Source organism: Enoplosus armatus, chromosome 15, assembly GCF_043641665.1.
Source record: "Enoplosus armatus isolate fEnoArm2 chromosome 15, fEnoArm2.hap1, whole genome shotgun sequence".
NCBI lineage: Eukaryota > Metazoa > Chordata > Actinopteri > Centrarchiformes > Enoplosidae > Enoplosus > Enoplosus armatus.
The window spans coordinates 7,230,468-7,248,003 of NC_092194.1; the positions used below are offsets into that span (position 1 = coordinate 7,230,468).

The following is a 17,536-nucleotide window of genomic DNA, read 5'->3' on the forward strand; positions in this document are numbered from 1 at the left end:
ACATATAGCACATCCACTTTTATATTTTTAAAAATCATTTCAAATGAGCACGAACACTCGAGCTCCTCTGAAAGCGTCGTGGTGGTACATCAGACTGAAATAGTGCACTGTACAAGTGAACAATACATCACTCAAAGTAATCAACGTTACAATACAAGGATGCTACAGGCCACCTCAACATGACTTGTGTCGTTATGAATGATAAATGTAGTAAAATTAAATTTGGAGTCTTGTCATCAACAGATTTATTTTCGGGATCTGGATAAAATGTTTGACTCAGACTTTTCATGTCAGCAGAGAAGGTTAAAGCACCCAGGAGCGCCACAAATGTGCTTCCAGACCATCAACACTTTGAGATACACAACCCTTGTGAGACAACGGGATGTGTCAGGAATGCACACACTGCCATAAAACACACACACACATACACACACAGTGCTGGGTAATTATGGATATTTATTCCAGATTAGGAATGTAACATAGGACAATGTCATCCAGTTGTAATCTTGTGTATGTGTACAGTACAGTACAGTTTGTGTTGCGATATGAGGAAAGGTACTCATGACCAAGTTCTTAAAACTCACTGTAAATTGTGACACAGTGCACAGTCTGAAGTATTACAGTGGAAAGATACTCAGAGGACAATTTACTAGATTGAAATTAAAATGGTGGTATAGGATAATAAAACATGAATTAACCCCCACCAGAATGGTACTATTTGCTCTAAAAAACTGTTTCTTCTATTTCGTCTTTCGTCTTCTTGGTGCAGGTAGAGGATGAGGTCCAAAAGCAGCGGGGTGGAGAACCCGGCCAATGGGGTGCTTGGGGTTCCCCAGGGTGACCATGACATCAGCCAAGAACAGGAAGTGGGTCTACCTGTGAAGAGCCTGATGGCTAAAGTTCAGCAGAAGGAGGGTGAGGATAAGGTGGAGGTCGAGGTGATCTCTGACAAAGAGAAGCTGCTGTTTGATTCCCCTGAGGCTGGAGACAAAAGAGGGGACATCATGGACCTGTCCAAGGAGGGTCTGCTGAAACTGCTGGGGATCATGGAAGGAGAGGTTCAGGTGGGTTGAGTATTGTCCCCCATTGTATTTGGCATGACCTATCTCTTTAACCTTTGACCTGCTGCTTGACCTGTGGAAGTCATTGTGGATGAACATAAAGTCAGTTTGAATGGTAAGTGCCTACTGTATGCTTTCATTGGATTGAGTTGGACTGCATTTTTTTTGCACAATAGCTCCATCTTGTGGTTGAAAATGGCATTTAACATGCCAGAATGTGTTTACCAAATGACTATTTTAGAGAAATCTGGAACCCATGAATCAAATGCTACAGGGGTTTAAACAACCTAAAATGGGAGTACTGTATCCAGAGACATTTGAGCAAAATGCCACATTCAAGACGTGTTTGAGGCCATTTTGAGTGCATCATTTCTCACATTTGCATGTCTGGGACAAAGTCTCTTCAAACAGGTATCCTGATGGAGCGAACACACACTCTCCTTCTCCTCAAGTCATAATATGCTGTGTAATTTGTATATCTTTGTATGTCTATGTGATTTCAGGCTAGAGAGGATGTTATCTGCATGCTTAAGTCCAAAGCGACTGTCCCAGAGGCCCTTGAATCGCGGTATGGCTCTGCGGTCCCTGGTTCGGCCCTGCAGGCCCTGCAGAGGGATGACTCCATCACTGGCACTGAGCCACACAACCACAGTGTCTACCAAAAGCCCATGGTTGAGGTCAGTAGGCAACTGTCAGTCACAGCAATGTTTCCATTTGAAATATACATCTTCCAAAAGTCAAAGATTGTAGTAAAATGATAAGAAAAACATTAAGGTTATTGATCCAACAGTACTGACATGTCTTTGCCCTTTTCTCAGCTGGAGCGTCTGCAGGAGAAGCACAGGGAGACGTACAGAAGGATGCTGGGTCAGTTGCTGCTCGCTGAAAAGTGCCACCGCCGTACCGTCCACGAGCTGGACACAGAGAAACGCAAACACGCAGACTACATGAACAAGAGCGACGATTTCACCAACCTTCTGGAGCAGGAGCGAGAAAGGTGAGGAGGTGGAGGAGGAAAAGAAGACAACACAGCAAAGTCCTTGCATCAAGTTTAATTCTTAAAACCTGATCTTCACAGTTCTTCAAATCTATTATTTTCAATACAAAAAAGTGAGAGAAGTGAAAAATCTGAAGCAAGAAAAGAATATGCATAAATTGCATATTTTTGTTCAGAGCATTTGTGTAACACAGTTCAACATACATTAAAATACAAAAATGTTCATGATGGATTGTAATTATATGGTCTGGAAAGAGTTGAACATTGATTTTATTTACAGTACAAGTGGTACCATAAGACAGTATTTGATGTCAATATAACTATATTTGCAATACTCAAACAAACAGTATGTGCTTTGCATATAATTTGCTGGCGACGGAGACAGGTGAAAGAAGTGATTGAGTAATGGCCAAAGGGAAATGGGTGAAAGCAGTAGGAGTGGAGATAAAGAGGGAGAAACTGACAACATGAATTAGACAGCCAACATGGTTTATAAAATCAGTGTGGAACACATTAAGTGAGAGAATCCAGGGAGAAAGTGTCGCGAAGGAATGCATCGACATTGTAGATTGTATGAGAGTTGGCCTCATCATGAAGGGGGGGCTGGTTACTAGAGTGATAACCTCACATACCTTCATTTGACAGGGAGAGGTAGGGAGCTTATGGAAGAGGGGAGGGAGGTGGAGTGGAACTTGTTGGTGGGGAAGGGGTCGGGCTCTTTGCTGTGGGAAAGAAGGGAGGTCAGGGGTAGAGAGGTGGAGGAAACATGGGTGACGGAACAGGAGGGGAGACAAGTGAAGGAATAAAGGGCTTTGAGAGGAGCGACTCTCCCATGACATCATCTGTGAAATGAAGTCATCGCTGAGGTTGCGACCTGGCTTGTTGGTCAAGGGGAGCCAAGGGGTGAGAGGTCGATGGTTGCATCACGTGTGTGTGGAGGGCCTCACAGAGATCAAACAAGCTTGGCTGTGAGTGTGTAGATGTGCACTGAATGTGTATGAGGAAGGAGGCCTACTAATTAAAGTTCTTACATTTGAAAGAGTTTAATTGGCTGTTCCCCAGGTTGGGGAATGTATTTTGTTGCAATTCCCATAACTCATCACTGTCCATTCTCACACAATAGCCCTGAGAGATGGGGATGTTGTATGCATTCATTGTATACTGAATATTTAAGTTAATATGTGGTTTGCTATGCATATTAGCATTAGTAGTTTGCCAACATGAAAGCATGTGTGAGGGAGAGAGTAAGAGAGAGAGCATCTGTAATGCACTGTATAATATATATATATACACATGTAGTCAGTCATCTGTAGAGCAGACTAGAGACCACTTATGGGCTGCATTTCATGAACTGTCGAAACTTCAAACAGTTCATTTGCAACACTGACCCAGTGGAGGCACTGACTACCTCTTTTTCTTGAGTTTTTACTGCCGGACACAGGAAACAGACCATGGAAGCTAAATCACAATCATGACAGCTGAGCTGCCATCACACGCCGCAGAGAGGGCTGGGAAATGAGCAGCAGACTTTAGCTTTGTATTATAGTGCTACTCCTTTGGCTGGTTTCATGAGACGGAAAGAGGCCAGTCATGATTCATAACATTTCAATGAAGAGTTTGTTCTTGATTGTAAATCAATGTGCACACGTACCGTGTTTTATGATTTCAACCAAACTGGTGAAGGAATTTAGATTTTGTGTGCAACAATTTAGGTTATGTAAGGCTGAACACATACTATGTTCTGTTGAGGATTTTGTTTGACTGACATTCTTCTGAACTTGACTCCACAACATATCTAACCTGAAGCTAAATATATGCATGAATGAGCACAGAAGTAGGGCAGAGATAAAATCCTGAGATGAAAGTCAAGTGTTTGGTTTTCACTTTGATGTGCTGTGTCTTAACAAAATTAGTTGTGACAGTGCAGGTGGGCCTTTAGGAGGTGGTGAATAGAACAGTCTACAGCTCGTGCCTCTGTGGGGCTGCACAGCAGTGCTTTGAGGTAAATGCTAACGTCAGCATACTAACATGCTCACAGTGACAATGGTAACATGCAAAGGCTAAGCAGATATAATGTTTACTACATTCACCGTCAGTTTAACGTGTTAGCATGCAAACATTAGCTAATTACCACTAAACACAAAGTGCAGCTGAGGGTGATGAATGTCATTAGGTATTTGGTCATAAAACCAAAGTATTTTGACCTGATGATGGCACTAGATGTGTGCGGAGATCACCGACCGACTGACATTGCCATCCTTAGAGCCAAGCTGCGAGCATGGCAAATAAATAAAGCATGTATGAATGTATCATGGTCATAACCTTTAAACATTGGGAACAGTAAGCCTAGGCTTCAGTTTGAAGCATATGGCACAAATCCCAAGTTAACCACCACTTAACTTTCACTTGATCCCTGGTTTGCATGCAAGAAAGAGGTGACCTCCTTCTTATGCCAGGTGGTTTCCAGCAGGATTGGCTCATGCACAGGTCGGCCTCTGTCACCTCACAGAGAGAGTGGAGGGAATGAGCTCTGCTAGGTCTTGATCTGTCAGCACCTGCAGAGCCCAGATTCTTCTATCTGTCGCTGTAGAAGGACGCAAAACTGACTTTTGTGAAAAGACAGAGAAACAGAAAACACCAAGGATTGATGGATGAGCTGATATCAATAAAACAAACTACAAGGCAAGCACATTTAGTGTGTCAAAAACAGATTCAAAAATGCATGAAGACATTACTTTCTTTGCACGAACATATTAGCACCTACACACAAGCGCGCACACATCTGCCATGTCTGGCACTGCTCTGTTTTGACATTCACTCTTTCAGGTGAAATGGAAGCATGTCATCATCTCTATCAATGTGATCTCCTCCAGCCATCTGGGTGAGAGTGAAGAGAGAAAAGTCAAAAGGTCCTGTGCCAAACATCTGCAGGAATGCAGAGGATGGGCACAGGAGAAGCAGTTTCTGACTGGTAGCCATCAGCCATTAACACCCTCTCAGACAACAGAGCAATTTATATGTCAAGAAGTTCAAATATTTAAGTGGCATGGTGGTATGTGTAATGATTAAAGGAAGGAAGGGCTCCCATTCCTGAAGGATGGTTCGAAAGAGTGTAAAGTCACGCACACACAAAATAAAAATGCAGACCTGTAACTGAAAACTGAAATGATTGTTTTCTTGTTTTTTAAAGCATTATGACAAAAAAAATCACATTATTAAACCATCTGTCAGCAGATCATGTGCATACAGTATGTGTAGACCTATTGCGGTTGACTTTAAATAGTACACTTTGCTTCTGATTTCTCTCTTTTAACACCACATCAGTTTTATGTACTGTACACTATCACTGACTCTCTTGCTTAACATGTAATGGTTTTTCTCTGTCAAGAGAGGTCATTACTGTACAACACAGTGTTTTGACAGCTTTTTGGCAGTTCATGTCTACTTCAATCCTCCTGACACAGAGGGGCTGCAGTGCCTCTGAGCAAATCAAATTCCCCAGGAAACATGGGATGAGATGTTGTTCCATGGTGAAAAAAATGTTCTCTCGTGGATGTCGGCTTATGGATAGCACCTGTGTTAAGATATGTGTTTTTATTTCTATATACACACATTAGTTGCCTGAAAAGTTGAAACCCTCATTCAAACAACTTTCTTAAATCCACAATGCACCTCAAAATGCTAAAACCATAATTATTTCTTCCTTATTAACAGAGCACAGCCTTGCAAGACTAAACTATGTTTCTTCCATGACTTGACCACTGGAGCCAAATACCACTGACATCATGACTTTGACCTTTGCGTGAAAGTAATTTTAGAGTGCCAGTTTCTAGGGTGTCAATGACATCTGACTGTTAAAGTATGAATTTTAAGAGCTGCACTCTGATATCTGGATGGCTCCTTTGTACAGTAGCCAGAGCCACTAATCCCACTTGGCAATGAAGGCTGCTGGTAATATGAATCAATGTAGTTGTTTCGTGTTGTTCACAAACTGAGAATCATTCGCAGAGATGTGGGGTCGTGTCAACTGTGGTCTGTTATAAGATTAAGTGTATCTATGCAGTTCCATGAAAAAGTCAGGGCACAGCACTTCATAAACCTATTACCATGGTTACGTATCCTCCCAGATCTTCTTCACCTCAAGGGAAACATCCAACTCATCCATATCTGGTTTCCTCATCACATGTAGACTTTGCAAGGAGCCCAGTTCAAGTCCAGTTTCCCCTCGAGTGGAACTACAGCAGACATTCTCTCCTGTTTCCTGTACCAGTGAGATTGTGGCTTCCGGTCTGCAGAGGCAGACACTTTGGAAAACAGAGATGTAATTTAATTTGCACCAAATTTACACTGGTCCTGATTTTGTCTAACAAAAAGTTTAATATTTCTTCATTATTTGTAGTACCTTTGTAAACTTTCTGGGGGAAAAAGGTTGTTTGCTGTAGTTGTTTTCCCCTCAAACATGCAATGTTTTATAAAAGCATGAACATTGGGAGGAGTTTTACAAAACTCCTCCTGTGGCAAGGATCCCACCCCCTTCACAGTGTCCAAAGCAGAGCAGCACACATACTCTCATACGCACAGTACTGCCTTATATGGATGAGGTGACATCACTCACTAGAGGTCCGGTGGTGCTCCACTGTATTTATTCACCTTTCATTGTCCTGATAACAGGCCTGGAATGTGACGGTAGAAGATCTGTGGAAAAGGAGGCCCTTGCTACTTCTTATTTATTCTCAGTGGATTTTGTATATAGCCACACATGTGTATGTGCTGATTGTAAAGCATCCATGTGGGTAAGTTTTAAATGGGGTTTGTTGTAAAGAGTTGGATATGTTTTGAATGAGGCTCACTTTTGAGATTGTTTAAGCTGTAGATGCACAATCTCCCTTATTGTGCTGGTGCCTGTATTCATTTGGTTTCATTTGCAATGCAAAAATGTTCAGGTTGGATATTGTATTAGCATGTCCCTGGGGGTGTACAAGGAGAAGATGCAGCTTTGCATTCAATCTGCTTTGCATGCATTTTGTTGGAGCCGGAGATGAGAATGGGCATGAGCAGCATAGAAAGAAGCTAAGAGAAAAGAAGACCACTTGGTGAGGGGGTGTTTGTTAAACTTTCACTAGCAGTTTGTGTTCTTAGTCTCTATCCCTACAGCAGAGATGAAAGTAGTAGTATTTGGGAGTTGTCGTGTAAATCTTTGCCCGTTTTCCCTCTTGATCTTATTTCTTGTTTTGCATAGTTGCATAGCATGTATGATCTTTCTTTTATTGCACAATGTGCTGTATATAATGATCAGATGTTATATCAAATTCTGTTTTTGTCTCAGATAGAAACAGCTTCAAGTGTTGGACTCAGCAGCCAAATATATTATTTTGTGTAGTAAATTAGTGGATTTATTTGAATAATTCTTTAAATGGTTAATAAAATTTCTATCTTGGGGGTGTGTATTGAGATTATAACTTCCATAAAGAGAAAACCCTCAAACTACAATTTTGAATACAATCAGGATTAACTGGGATAAAACATTGCATCCTGGAATAAATTATTAATTTTTCCCTGACATGATGGCAAACATGATACACATAGATACACAGTTACTGACTTTGAAACCAATAAGACTCCAAACTAATGCCATACCTTTGTTTTTTCCCTTCACGTTTTAGACTGAAGAGGTTGCTTGAGAACGAGAAGGCCTACCAGGTAAGAAAGGAGAAGGAGCACTCTAAACGTCTGGCCAAGGTGCAAGAGGAGCTGGTCAAGCTTAAGTCCTTTGCCCTGATGTTAGTCAATGAACGCCAACAGCATCTAGAGCAAATGGACCAACAGAGCCAGCGGGTCCAGGAACTCAGCCAGCAACTCCAGCAGCGGGAGCAGGCGCTGAGTGAAGCCAGGGAGCGTGCTCAGGAGGATGACCATAGGGTGCTGAGCCTGGAGGCTGAGCTTAAAGAGAAATCTGCCAAGCTCAGCCAACAACACGAGGAAATGAGTGCCAAGCTGGCCAATCAGGAGATCCAAAACCGTCAACTTAATGCCAAACTTTTAGGGCTTACACATAAAGTGGAAGAGCTGGAGGAGAGCAACAGGGCCTTGAGGAAATCTGAGGAGGAACTGCAGGAGCTAAGGGATAAGATCGGCAAAGGAGAGTGTGGCAACTCCAATGTGATTGCTGAGTTGGAGAACTTGAGGAAACGGGTGCTGGAGATGGAAGGAAAGGATGAGGAGATTACCAAGACGGAAAATCAGTGTAAGGAGCTGAGAAAGAGGCTACAAGAGGAGGATAGTAAGAGTAAAGACCTCAGGCTGGAAGTGGAGAAGCTCCAGAAAAGAATGATGGAGTTAGAGAAACTTGAGGGTGCCTTCAACATAAGCAAGGCTGAGTGTGCACAATTACACACTGCTCTAGAGAGAGAGAAGGGCCTGACCAAAGAGGTCTCAGATGAATTTGTAGCTCTCAAGATCAGAATGAAAGAGCTTGAGTCCTCTGAACTCAAGTTAGAAAAGTCCGAGCTGAGCCTTAAGGATGACTTGACTAAGCTAAAGTCATTGACTGTTGCTTTGATGGAAGAACGAAAGACCCTGGTGGAAAGAATGAAGTCAGATGAGAAGAAAAAGGAGGATTTGAGTAAGATAGTCAAACTTGAGCAGGGTAAAGTTATGGAGGTGACAGAGAAATTGATAGAGGAAAGCAAAAAGCTCCTGAAGTTGAAATCAGAGATGGAAACCAAAGTAGAGACATTAACCATAGAGAAGGGGGAGCTATGCACTAAGCTAGCCTACGAAATTGATAAAACTAAGGATCTTAATTCCAAGGTCAGTCAAATGAAAAAGAGATTAGATGGGCTCGAGCAAGCAGAAAAGCTATCAGTGAAGAATTCAGTAAAATGTGAACTGGGAAGAATGTCTGATCCCATTAAAAGAGAAGACAACAAGGTTAAGGAACTAACATTTGAAATTGAGCGCCTGAAAAATCGTCTCAAACAACTTGAAGTAGTTGAGGGAGATTTGATCAAGACAGAGGATCAGTACGGCATGTTGGAGAAGAAGTTCATGACTGAACAAGACAAAGCCAACATTCTCTCCCAACAGGTGGAGGAAATGAGGAGTCAGATAGCACGAAACAAAGCAATTGAGAAAGGAGAGGAAGAAAGCCAGGAAGAAGACCTCCAACAACGATGCAAGAGAGAAGAGGTCAAAACCAGGGAACTGCAGGCTGATGTCGTAGCCCTCAAGGAGAAGATCCATGAACTGATGCACAAGGAAGACCAACTTTCTCAGCTCCAAGTGGATTACTCTATCCTGCAGCAGAGGTTCTTGGAAGAGGAGGAGAAAGCCAAGAACATGGGGACTGAAGTTTTCCATCTCACCAAAGAACTGGAGATAGCAAAGCGTCATAGTCGAGCACTAAGGCCCAGTTTGAATGGGAGAAGGATGGTGGACGTTGCCGTGACATCCACTGGAGTACAGACAGAGGCATCATCCACTGGGCCAGCAGAGGAGGATACCCCAGCTGTGTTTATCAGGAAGTCTGTTCAAGAAGAGAATCACATCATGAACAACCTCAGACAGAAGTGCCTGAAGAAGCCAACAGAAAAGAGTGGCGCTATTGAGCGTTGCCCTTCATCTAGCAGCGACCTGGGTATGAAGAAATCCTGGATTCCCTGGATGAGGAAAAAAGACAACACCCCTCAAGAGACCAACTTGGAAAAGCGTTTGCACATTAATGGAAATCATTTGCCTTCTGAACTGACCATGTCCCAAAAGCAAGGGCAGCCTTTACACATCCGAGTAACACCAGACCACCAAAACAACATGGCCACTTTTGAGATCAGCAGCCCCACTACTGAGGACGTTTTCTCTAGCTCAGTTCCCCTGAGCCCCAACCCATCTCAACCTAAATCCAGAATCACAATCATTCCCACCTACTCTGCTCCTACTCCCAAAAGAAAGCCCACCACTGGACCTCAGGGCCATGACAGAGCCAAGTCACCAGTGACCATCACAACAATATCCAGAGCCAAGTCTCCAGAAAGCAGCCGAGCTCCCTCCTCCGCCTCAGGAAGGCCCTTGTCCCCTGTTTCTATTATGACAGTGAGCACTGCTATAGTGCCTGAAGTATCTACATCCCCAGAACCCCAGGAGATGACCATGGGTCGAGCTGTGTTCAAGGTTACCCCAGAGAAGCAGATGGTCCCAATGCCTATACGGAAGGGTCACAACAACACTAGCATTATCACCACCACTGATGACAACAGGATCCATATTCATCTAGGAAACAGCATCACCCCAAAGATGGTAGTTAGGCCGGTCGCTGCTGTAACAGAGGGCAAGGAAATGACCTTATCAACGGGGACAGTTTTGCGCTCCCCCCGCCAAATCACCACCACTGCTACAAGGAGCACACAAAGCAAAGTGATGAGCAGTATCACAATTTCCCCTGTTACATCCACCTCTTCCAGACCCACACAAAGCATGGTAAGTTTCTCTTAAAGGTTAGATTCATCCTGGTTAGATTGCTTTGGTTTAGTTTGTCCACTCTTTGAGATACCTGCCCAAACCAAAACACCTGAAAACAGGTTGAAACATGATGGTAGGAGGATTTTGTTGCCTTGGACAGAGTCTCGCTCACTTGTGCTTGTGCTAAGCTACACGAACTGGCAGGCTGTAGGCTTATATTTAGCGTACAAACATGAGAAAGGTATTGATCTTCTTGTGTAACTCTCAGACAAACAGTGAATACGCTTATTTTCCAAAATATTGAACTATTTCTTTAAGATGCTTCGAGTATTTTCTTCATTGTATTGAGATTGACAGTGATTTCATATTCTACACTACACATGTGACGTTTCATAAGGTAAATATGTTCACTAACGCTGTGTTGCTTCATCTCCCTGTCCTAGCAGTGTGAGATGAAGCAACACAGCGTTGGTGTTTCAGTGGACCTTATAATATGCTCTTTGTGGATCAGATGGATAGCGTGACAGAAATGGCCCTATGGGCAGGCCTCAGAACAGCAGAGCTAATGATGTGGCATTTTGCCACTCTGCTACAGTAATTTATAGTTGTTACTCAGTGTTTACATTCACAAACAGCCATGCAGGGCACAGTGCCCTCTGGCTGACACAAAACAGCCTTGCACCAGTAACAACACACTGAAACCTATCCTAGACAAGTGCTCACCCACTAGGATTGAGGTGAAAGAATGAATAAATATTTACATTTTTCATTCACACAGTTCCTATAGCACATATGATCCGTTACATTGTTTAGAAATTCAGAATTCCTTTTTTCCCCATAATGGGTTTTGCCCCTTTTCCATTATTTACTCTTTATGTTCCCCTCAAGTGCTCCCCTGTCTTCATTCTCCTGCCTGAGAAACTGTACTCTCTCTCCCTATTGTCAACAGACTGGGCATGATGCCCAGACGCCTCGCACAGGGCTGACCCGCATCCCAATGTCCAAGAGCCTGAAGACGGGGAAGGCTGTGCTGGGATCCTTGGGGATCTCGGGTGGAGTGAAGCTGGAGTCACGAGCTGAGAGTCAGTCTATGAGGATAGAAGTTAAAAAATCCACTGTGAATAGTAATACTTTACAAAATGGAGGAAAAGCCTGATTGACACAATAGTACCAATAAAATACTTAAACAGACTGAATCTAAATATGGTGCTTCAGAGAGATTATGACAACACCCACAGAAAAAGCTCTGATGTCACTATACAATTTAGCTAGACACTATAAGGTACAGAGGCATTTTTTTGTAATTAAATAAACCATTAATGTCTTTTGTACTTGACTGTCTCATATCCATTTCTGCCATTTAGATGGAAACATATTCTCTGTATTTACAGCGTGTATTGTGATGGGCATTTGGGTTAAGCATTATATCAGAATATGCTGCTACTAACTGCATCTTGCTTTGAGTGGTTGCCTCACAAGAGTTTGTTGATAATATTTTATAAGTACTCATTATAAATCGAAATACTTGTTTTCATGTAAATTATGTTTATTTTTTCTGTAAAGGATTTGTACTGAAAAATATTTTAAATAAATGTGGTTTCAAAGGGTAGTGTGACATGCTCATTTATGAAGGAAACACAAAAATGCAGCAAAGCCAGAGACAGAATTGAGGTTAACTTTTCAAACAGGCCAGATCTATTTCATATTACTGTTTCATTAGTGAGTCAGCTTTTACAACATTACAGAGTTGGTACACTCAGGCAGAGCTGACTCCCAGATGCTGCTACACTGGACAATGCAGTCATGGAATAAGGGAATTGTTAAATGTGAGCCTCAGTTTTTTCACTTTGTTATTTCACATGTATTGAAGCAAAAGCTTAATGTACTAATTTAAATTCTTGATCTTTAGAGAATGTACATATAATTTGCGATACAATGAAAAACAATTAAATGATTAAGCTTGTATACATAAGCAAAGAAAAGCCACAATAATCTTAGATTTAAACAAATAGATAAATAATCGACAAAATGAAAACAATTTATGTATTTAAATACCACTGAATTTATAACATTTAGATATTCATGCATTGAAAACCATCTATCTGCATTTATGTTATTTAAATTTCCCTCCAGAAGGTCATTTGAAGTTGTACAAAATTAACAAACAACTAATTAATTTTTCTTTTACTTGACCTGACTATTTTTGAATAATGGACACATTAATTTTCTGTACGAATTTGTGGACCGTAAACAAAATACTTAAACATGTTAAATCAAGTTTTAAACTTGCACGTTTTGAAATTACCTGCTGGAAATTTCAAAGAGGGGGAATCAAACCACGTACATTCAGATGGGCAGGTGGTTCTCAAAATAAAATTTGAATGCTAGAAATTCAGTGGTATAAAAATGTCCTCATTAAGTATTGATTAATTGATGATTAAATTTCCCAATTAGGTGTTAAGTTGCTTACAAAATTCAAAATTTTGCAGCCTTTTTGCTTCCATACTTGCAATTCCATTTTGAAATCATGTCATTAACACACATTTTTGCATCAGATGTTTGTGCACAACAGACGATGTGAGAAAAGGGCGTCTTTACTTGCTGTGATGATGTAACTGTTACGTTTCATCATCCTATTGGCCCACAAGCTTCCGGTTTCTTCCTCTTGTATGAGATTAACAAGACAGATAGAGTCAATACTACAATGAGTAGATATTTGGATTAGATAGAGGGCAAATTTCACTCCTTAGACAGTTCCCCCCTCTGCCTTAACGTTTTGTCTGTCGTTTACCGTTTGGGATTAACTAGGAACTGTCGGCTGTCAACTACAGTAGATTATTTTAGCTCGAAGCGGATTGCAGCCATGATGGCGTCAAGCTACAACGCTAAGGAAGAGGACGGACACCACTCGGGTGCTTCGAGCCACGGAGGCGCAGGGGCTGCGAAAAGTAAAAAGCCGGACAACACAGCGTTTAAGCAGCAGAGACTACCAGCCTGGCAACCCATCCTGACAGCAGGCACCGTGCTGCCTGCTTTCTTCGTCATCGGTCTCATCTTCATCCCCATCGGCATCGGACTGTTTGTCTCATCAAACAACATCAAAGAGTTCGAGGTAACGTACTGTAACGTCTGCCTAGCTAACTTTGTAGCCACTACTGACTAGCTTCGTCTAGGTTTTTCTACTCACCCACGGCTACTAGTACGTTAAGTTAACCAAGAGGCGACAGCAAGCCATGTAACATAACTGTAAAACCGGTTGACCTGTAAACCTGTTGTGTTACGACAAACAAGAACACAAATAGAAAGTGACACCTCACTAGCTCGCCATATTGCTGAATACTGTTTGCATGTTGAAATTACCATATACACTCATCTGTCAGTTTACTAAGTAGCTAGCAACTAACGAGCTAAAACTAATGCAGTCTACTGTCCACTGTGATGAAAGGTTACAATAATCTTTTAAAAAGGTGTTAATTGAACTTTGTGGAGGCTACAGTTAGGTCCTGTTGAATTGTATTGCAGTGTAATGAGAAGTGTTTCTATTGTTGTGTCCACACATTTATATCAAAATGTTAGAAATACATACATCACAATTGGGGTATTATGAAACATTAGAAACCCCTTTTAGTTTAACATCCCACTTGTATCAAAATATTAGAAAAACTATGAAAAAAGACAACTACAGCTTCCAAAATGACCTTTTAAGTTGAATCAATTTATTGCAGATTAGTTTTATTATACTGAATGAACTGGCTAGTGTATATGGATATGGATCAGTATGAAACAGTGTGCATTTATTTTAACTGGGTGTACTTAATATATTCAATTTTGCTGTTTTTTCTTTTTTCATTTCCCATTTTCAGATCGATTACACTGGTGTCGACATTTCGAATCCATGCTACAGCTGTGCCAAGAACTTCAGCTGGAACAGCACAACTACATGTTTCTGCTCTGTGCCCTTCACGTTGGAGCAGCCATTTGAGGTGAGCAGCAGATTACAGTATGTGGACCCGATGAATAATATATGCTTCGCAATTGATAGTGTTGCTTGAAGTGCAATAAAAGAAAAAAAAAAAACGCCCCTCCTGACACTAAATGTCCATTAAGATCTATTCTAAGTCCAAAGAAAGGCACACTCAAGGTTTGTTTGGAGCCGTCATTATCATTGATTATTCCAGACTTAAAATATGCAGACCAGCAACTTTCAGAAAGCTTTTATTGATTCCTTTATAAAAAGCTCTCAGCCAGTTGCATTTTCATCTCAACAGTTTCTGGATTCCGAAGACAACCCAGTGTCACTAAGTACAGCTTAGATTTGGGTTATAATTTAGCATACATTTTAGGAGCAACTAAAATCAAACGGGGGGGGGGGGGGGGGGAATGACATCTATCTCATTTAAGAACATAAAGAAAACTATATTTAATACACGTGAAGTGAGCTATGTACAGATAGAGCTGTGTCACCTTACGGAAGTACTTCCTAGCCTTTACTGATACACTCTGTCTATAATGCGAGATCTCTTCCCCTGCAGAGCAATGTCTTCATGTACTACGGCCTATCCAACTTCTATCAGAACCATAGACGCTATGTAAAGTCCAGGGATGACAGCCAACTGAATGGTGACCGGTCTGCTTTGACGGTATGATCTTGGAAATGTACTATTACTACATGCAGAGATTTCAATGAATGCTTCTTGTATCAGTTTAACGCTGGCCGCTTTTTACAGAGCCCCAGCAAGGAATGCGAACCATACCGTACAAGTGAAGGACTGCCCATTGCTCCATGTGGGGCCATAGCTAACAGCCTTTTCAATGGTAAGTGAGACATGGTAAACAACTTAAATATTTTTCTCCTCAGCAGTGTAAGGATTATTGCTACTTATGGGTTCAACAAGAGTTATATCTGACCATTGAAACTCCTACTGAAAGCTCTGTATGTAACAAAACTCTGACATCAGTTTGTGGAAGTTCAGCTCATTTGCTGCACTTCCTTAATGCAACTATATTGAATGTAATGTTTCTTTCAGACACTCTGGAGCTGTATCATATTGACTCCAATGGCACCAGAAATGCAATTCCTCTGGTAAAGAAGGGCATTGCGTGGTGGACCGACAAGCATGTGAAGTTCAGGAACCCTGGTGGAAACAACAACCTTACTGTAGCTTTCCAAGGTGATTTTAGCAAACGTTGCACAGGATCTTTTAGGTTCATAAACACTAAAGTTGCGGTGACTAGCTTGGTTTTGTCTTGTTCTTTCTCAGGCACCAATAAGCCGGTGAACTGGAGAAAGCCAGTGTACGAGTTGGACCCATCAGATCCTGAGAACAACGGGTTTATCAACGAGGACTTCATTGTGTGGATGCGCACGGCCGCGTTGCCCACCTTTCGCAAGCTCTATCGCATCATCCAGAAGAAGTCTAGCACGACCCCCACTTTACCTAGTGGCAAATACATCTTGGACGTCACTTACAGTATCCTTTGAATTACTGCCGGAAACTCTACTGCACAATCAGAACTAGAGCAAGCCTTAGGCTGGAGGGTTGGCTTGGTATGATTTCTTTCCTTATATAAAGCTTCACAGAGTAAGATTATTATGTAGAAACACACTAATCTTAGCTCATCTTAAATCATAGATTTACTGTAAATTCACAAATCTTGTCTACAGAGTGTGACAAATCGAAACTTTGTGAACAACAAAACACCTAACAACGTAAAGTAAATATCTGAACAACCACCATGCATATTGGAAGATTTATAGTAAATGTGTAGACTATTTATGAATCCTGTTGTCAAATGTAGTTTTCTCTCAATCCAGAAGCTCCAATCCTTTTTCTTTAACCGCATGAAACCAGACTACCCTGTGCTCAGCTTTGATGGTCGCAAGCGGATGATCCTGAGCACCATCTCCTGGATGGGAGGGAAGAACCCCTTCCTTGGCATTGCCTACATCACCGTGGGCTCCATCTGCTTCTTCCTGGGTGTGGTTCTGCTCATCATCCACCATAAATATGACACCCGCAACAACAGTGCAGATATTCCAAATTAATCCTTTCGCGTATCGCACTTTCCCGTCTCTGCATGCATGAGTGACCCTAAAGGGCCCGTTCTGGACTGCTTGTTGATTTTAGCGTGAATACACTGGTCTCTGTAATTGTCTGTTGTGTCTTTGTGTAAGGACCGCAGTGTCTGAAGTGTTTCATCAAAAGCTGTGTTTATGTGTATGTCAACTAATGCAAAAGAAGGATGTTAGAGTGTGTGTCTCTGTGCATACAGCGTCATGTCAGCTGCTGAGAATGTCATGTCCTGTCTTCAAAAGAAAGTTTTTATCTTCTATTTATCTATACATTATCAAAGTATATGTGTTTTATTTTAGCAGTGCTTTGCGAATGGCTTAATTATTGAAGGATGTATGTATTTTTAATGCAAGTATTTGTCCATACTATGTACTGTAATATGTCCTGCTGATGAATGTACCATTATATTTCATTGACATACCTCTTGTGGTTTTTGAGATTACCTTGAATATAGGATGGGATAATCATTGCTTGAGTGCCGTTTATTATGGTAAGCATTGATGTTTAATAAGAAGTATTTTATCCTCGGAGAGTCAGAATACTCATGACAAGTAGTACCAAAAGTGTGGTCATCTACCCTCCGCTGTGACTGGTTGTATAAATAGACCGAGCTAGTCAAAGGAATCTTTTTAAAATTATAATCTAAGGCTTATTAATGATGGAAACATTAACCTGTACCACTATATCCAGGTTTCATAATTCTAAGACTCTGGGAAGCATCTCGGACTGATTAGAGCACAAACATCTTGTTTTTACAGTTTGGCCTGAGTGTTAAGTTATCTTGCGTTCTTCAATGTTGACCAAATGATATGCACTTTAAAAGTGTCACGTTTGTTAGTTTTCCCCCTTGTTTCACTTCATTTTCTGTTAGAAAAATCCGATCCTGATTTATTAACAATTAGTTAATTTGTTTAAATAGGAAATTTATGGATTTTTATAAGGTTTGTAGG

General features: G+C 41.4%; 2 protein-coding genes across 3 annotated transcripts; both read left to right on the plus strand.

The window, feature by feature from the left end:
* Positions 1-776: 776 nt before the first annotated feature.
* LOC139298042 (filamin-A-interacting protein 1-like) lies at positions 777-11,668 on the plus strand. Its single transcript, XM_070920868.1, has 5 exons — positions 777-1,064; positions 1,565-1,738; positions 1,880-2,058; positions 7,722-10,530; positions 11,462-11,668. Exons 1-5 carry the CDS (start codon positions 777-779, stop codon positions 11,666-11,668), a joined length of 3,657 nt encoding a protein of 1,218 aa, XP_070776969.1.
* A 1,504-nt stretch (positions 11,669-13,172) lies between these two features.
* On the plus strand, positions 13,173-17,531 carry tmem30aa (transmembrane protein 30Aa). Of its 2 annotated transcripts, XM_070920077.1 has the most exons (7): positions 13,173-13,624; positions 14,376-14,495; positions 15,045-15,152; positions 15,240-15,327; positions 15,540-15,683; positions 15,774-15,983; positions 16,365-17,531. In XM_070920077.1, exons 1-7 carry the CDS (start codon positions 13,376-13,378, stop codon positions 16,556-16,558), a joined length of 1,113 nt encoding a protein of 370 aa, XP_070776178.1. In that variant the 5' UTR covers positions 13,173-13,375; the 3' UTR covers positions 16,559-17,531. The 2 variants fall into 2 exon arrangements, with proteins under 2 accessions (XP_070776178.1, XP_070776179.1); XM_070920078.1 differs by lacking the exon at positions 14,376-14,495.
* Positions 17,532-17,536: the final 5 nt, after the last annotated feature.

Bases quoted from the DNA above. Each gene is read 5' to 3' on its own strand.
- LOC139298042 (XM_070920868.1), top strand. From the start codon at position 777: ATGAGGTCCAAAAGCAGCGGGGTGGAGAACCCGGCCAATGGGGTGCTT. The intron at 1,739-1,879 runs GTCAGTAGGCAA...CCCTTTTCTCAG, and splicing joins ACCAAAAGCCCATGGTTGAG to CTGGAGCGTCTGCAGGAGAA. The intron at 10,531-11,461 runs GTAAGTTTCTCT...TATTGTCAACAG, and splicing joins CCAGACCCACACAAAGCATG to ACTGGGCATGATGCCCAGAC.
- tmem30aa (XM_070920077.1), top strand. From the start codon at position 13,376: ATGATGGCGTCAAGCTACAACGCTAAGGAAGAGGACGGACACCACTCG. The intron at 15,153-15,239 runs GTATGATCTTGG...CGCTTTTTACAG, and splicing joins GTGACCGGTCTGCTTTGACG to AGCCCCAGCAAGGAATGCGA. The intron at 15,984-16,364 runs GTATCCTTTGAA...GCATGAAACCAG, and splicing joins CATCTTGGACGTCACTTACA to ACTACCCTGTGCTCAGCTTT.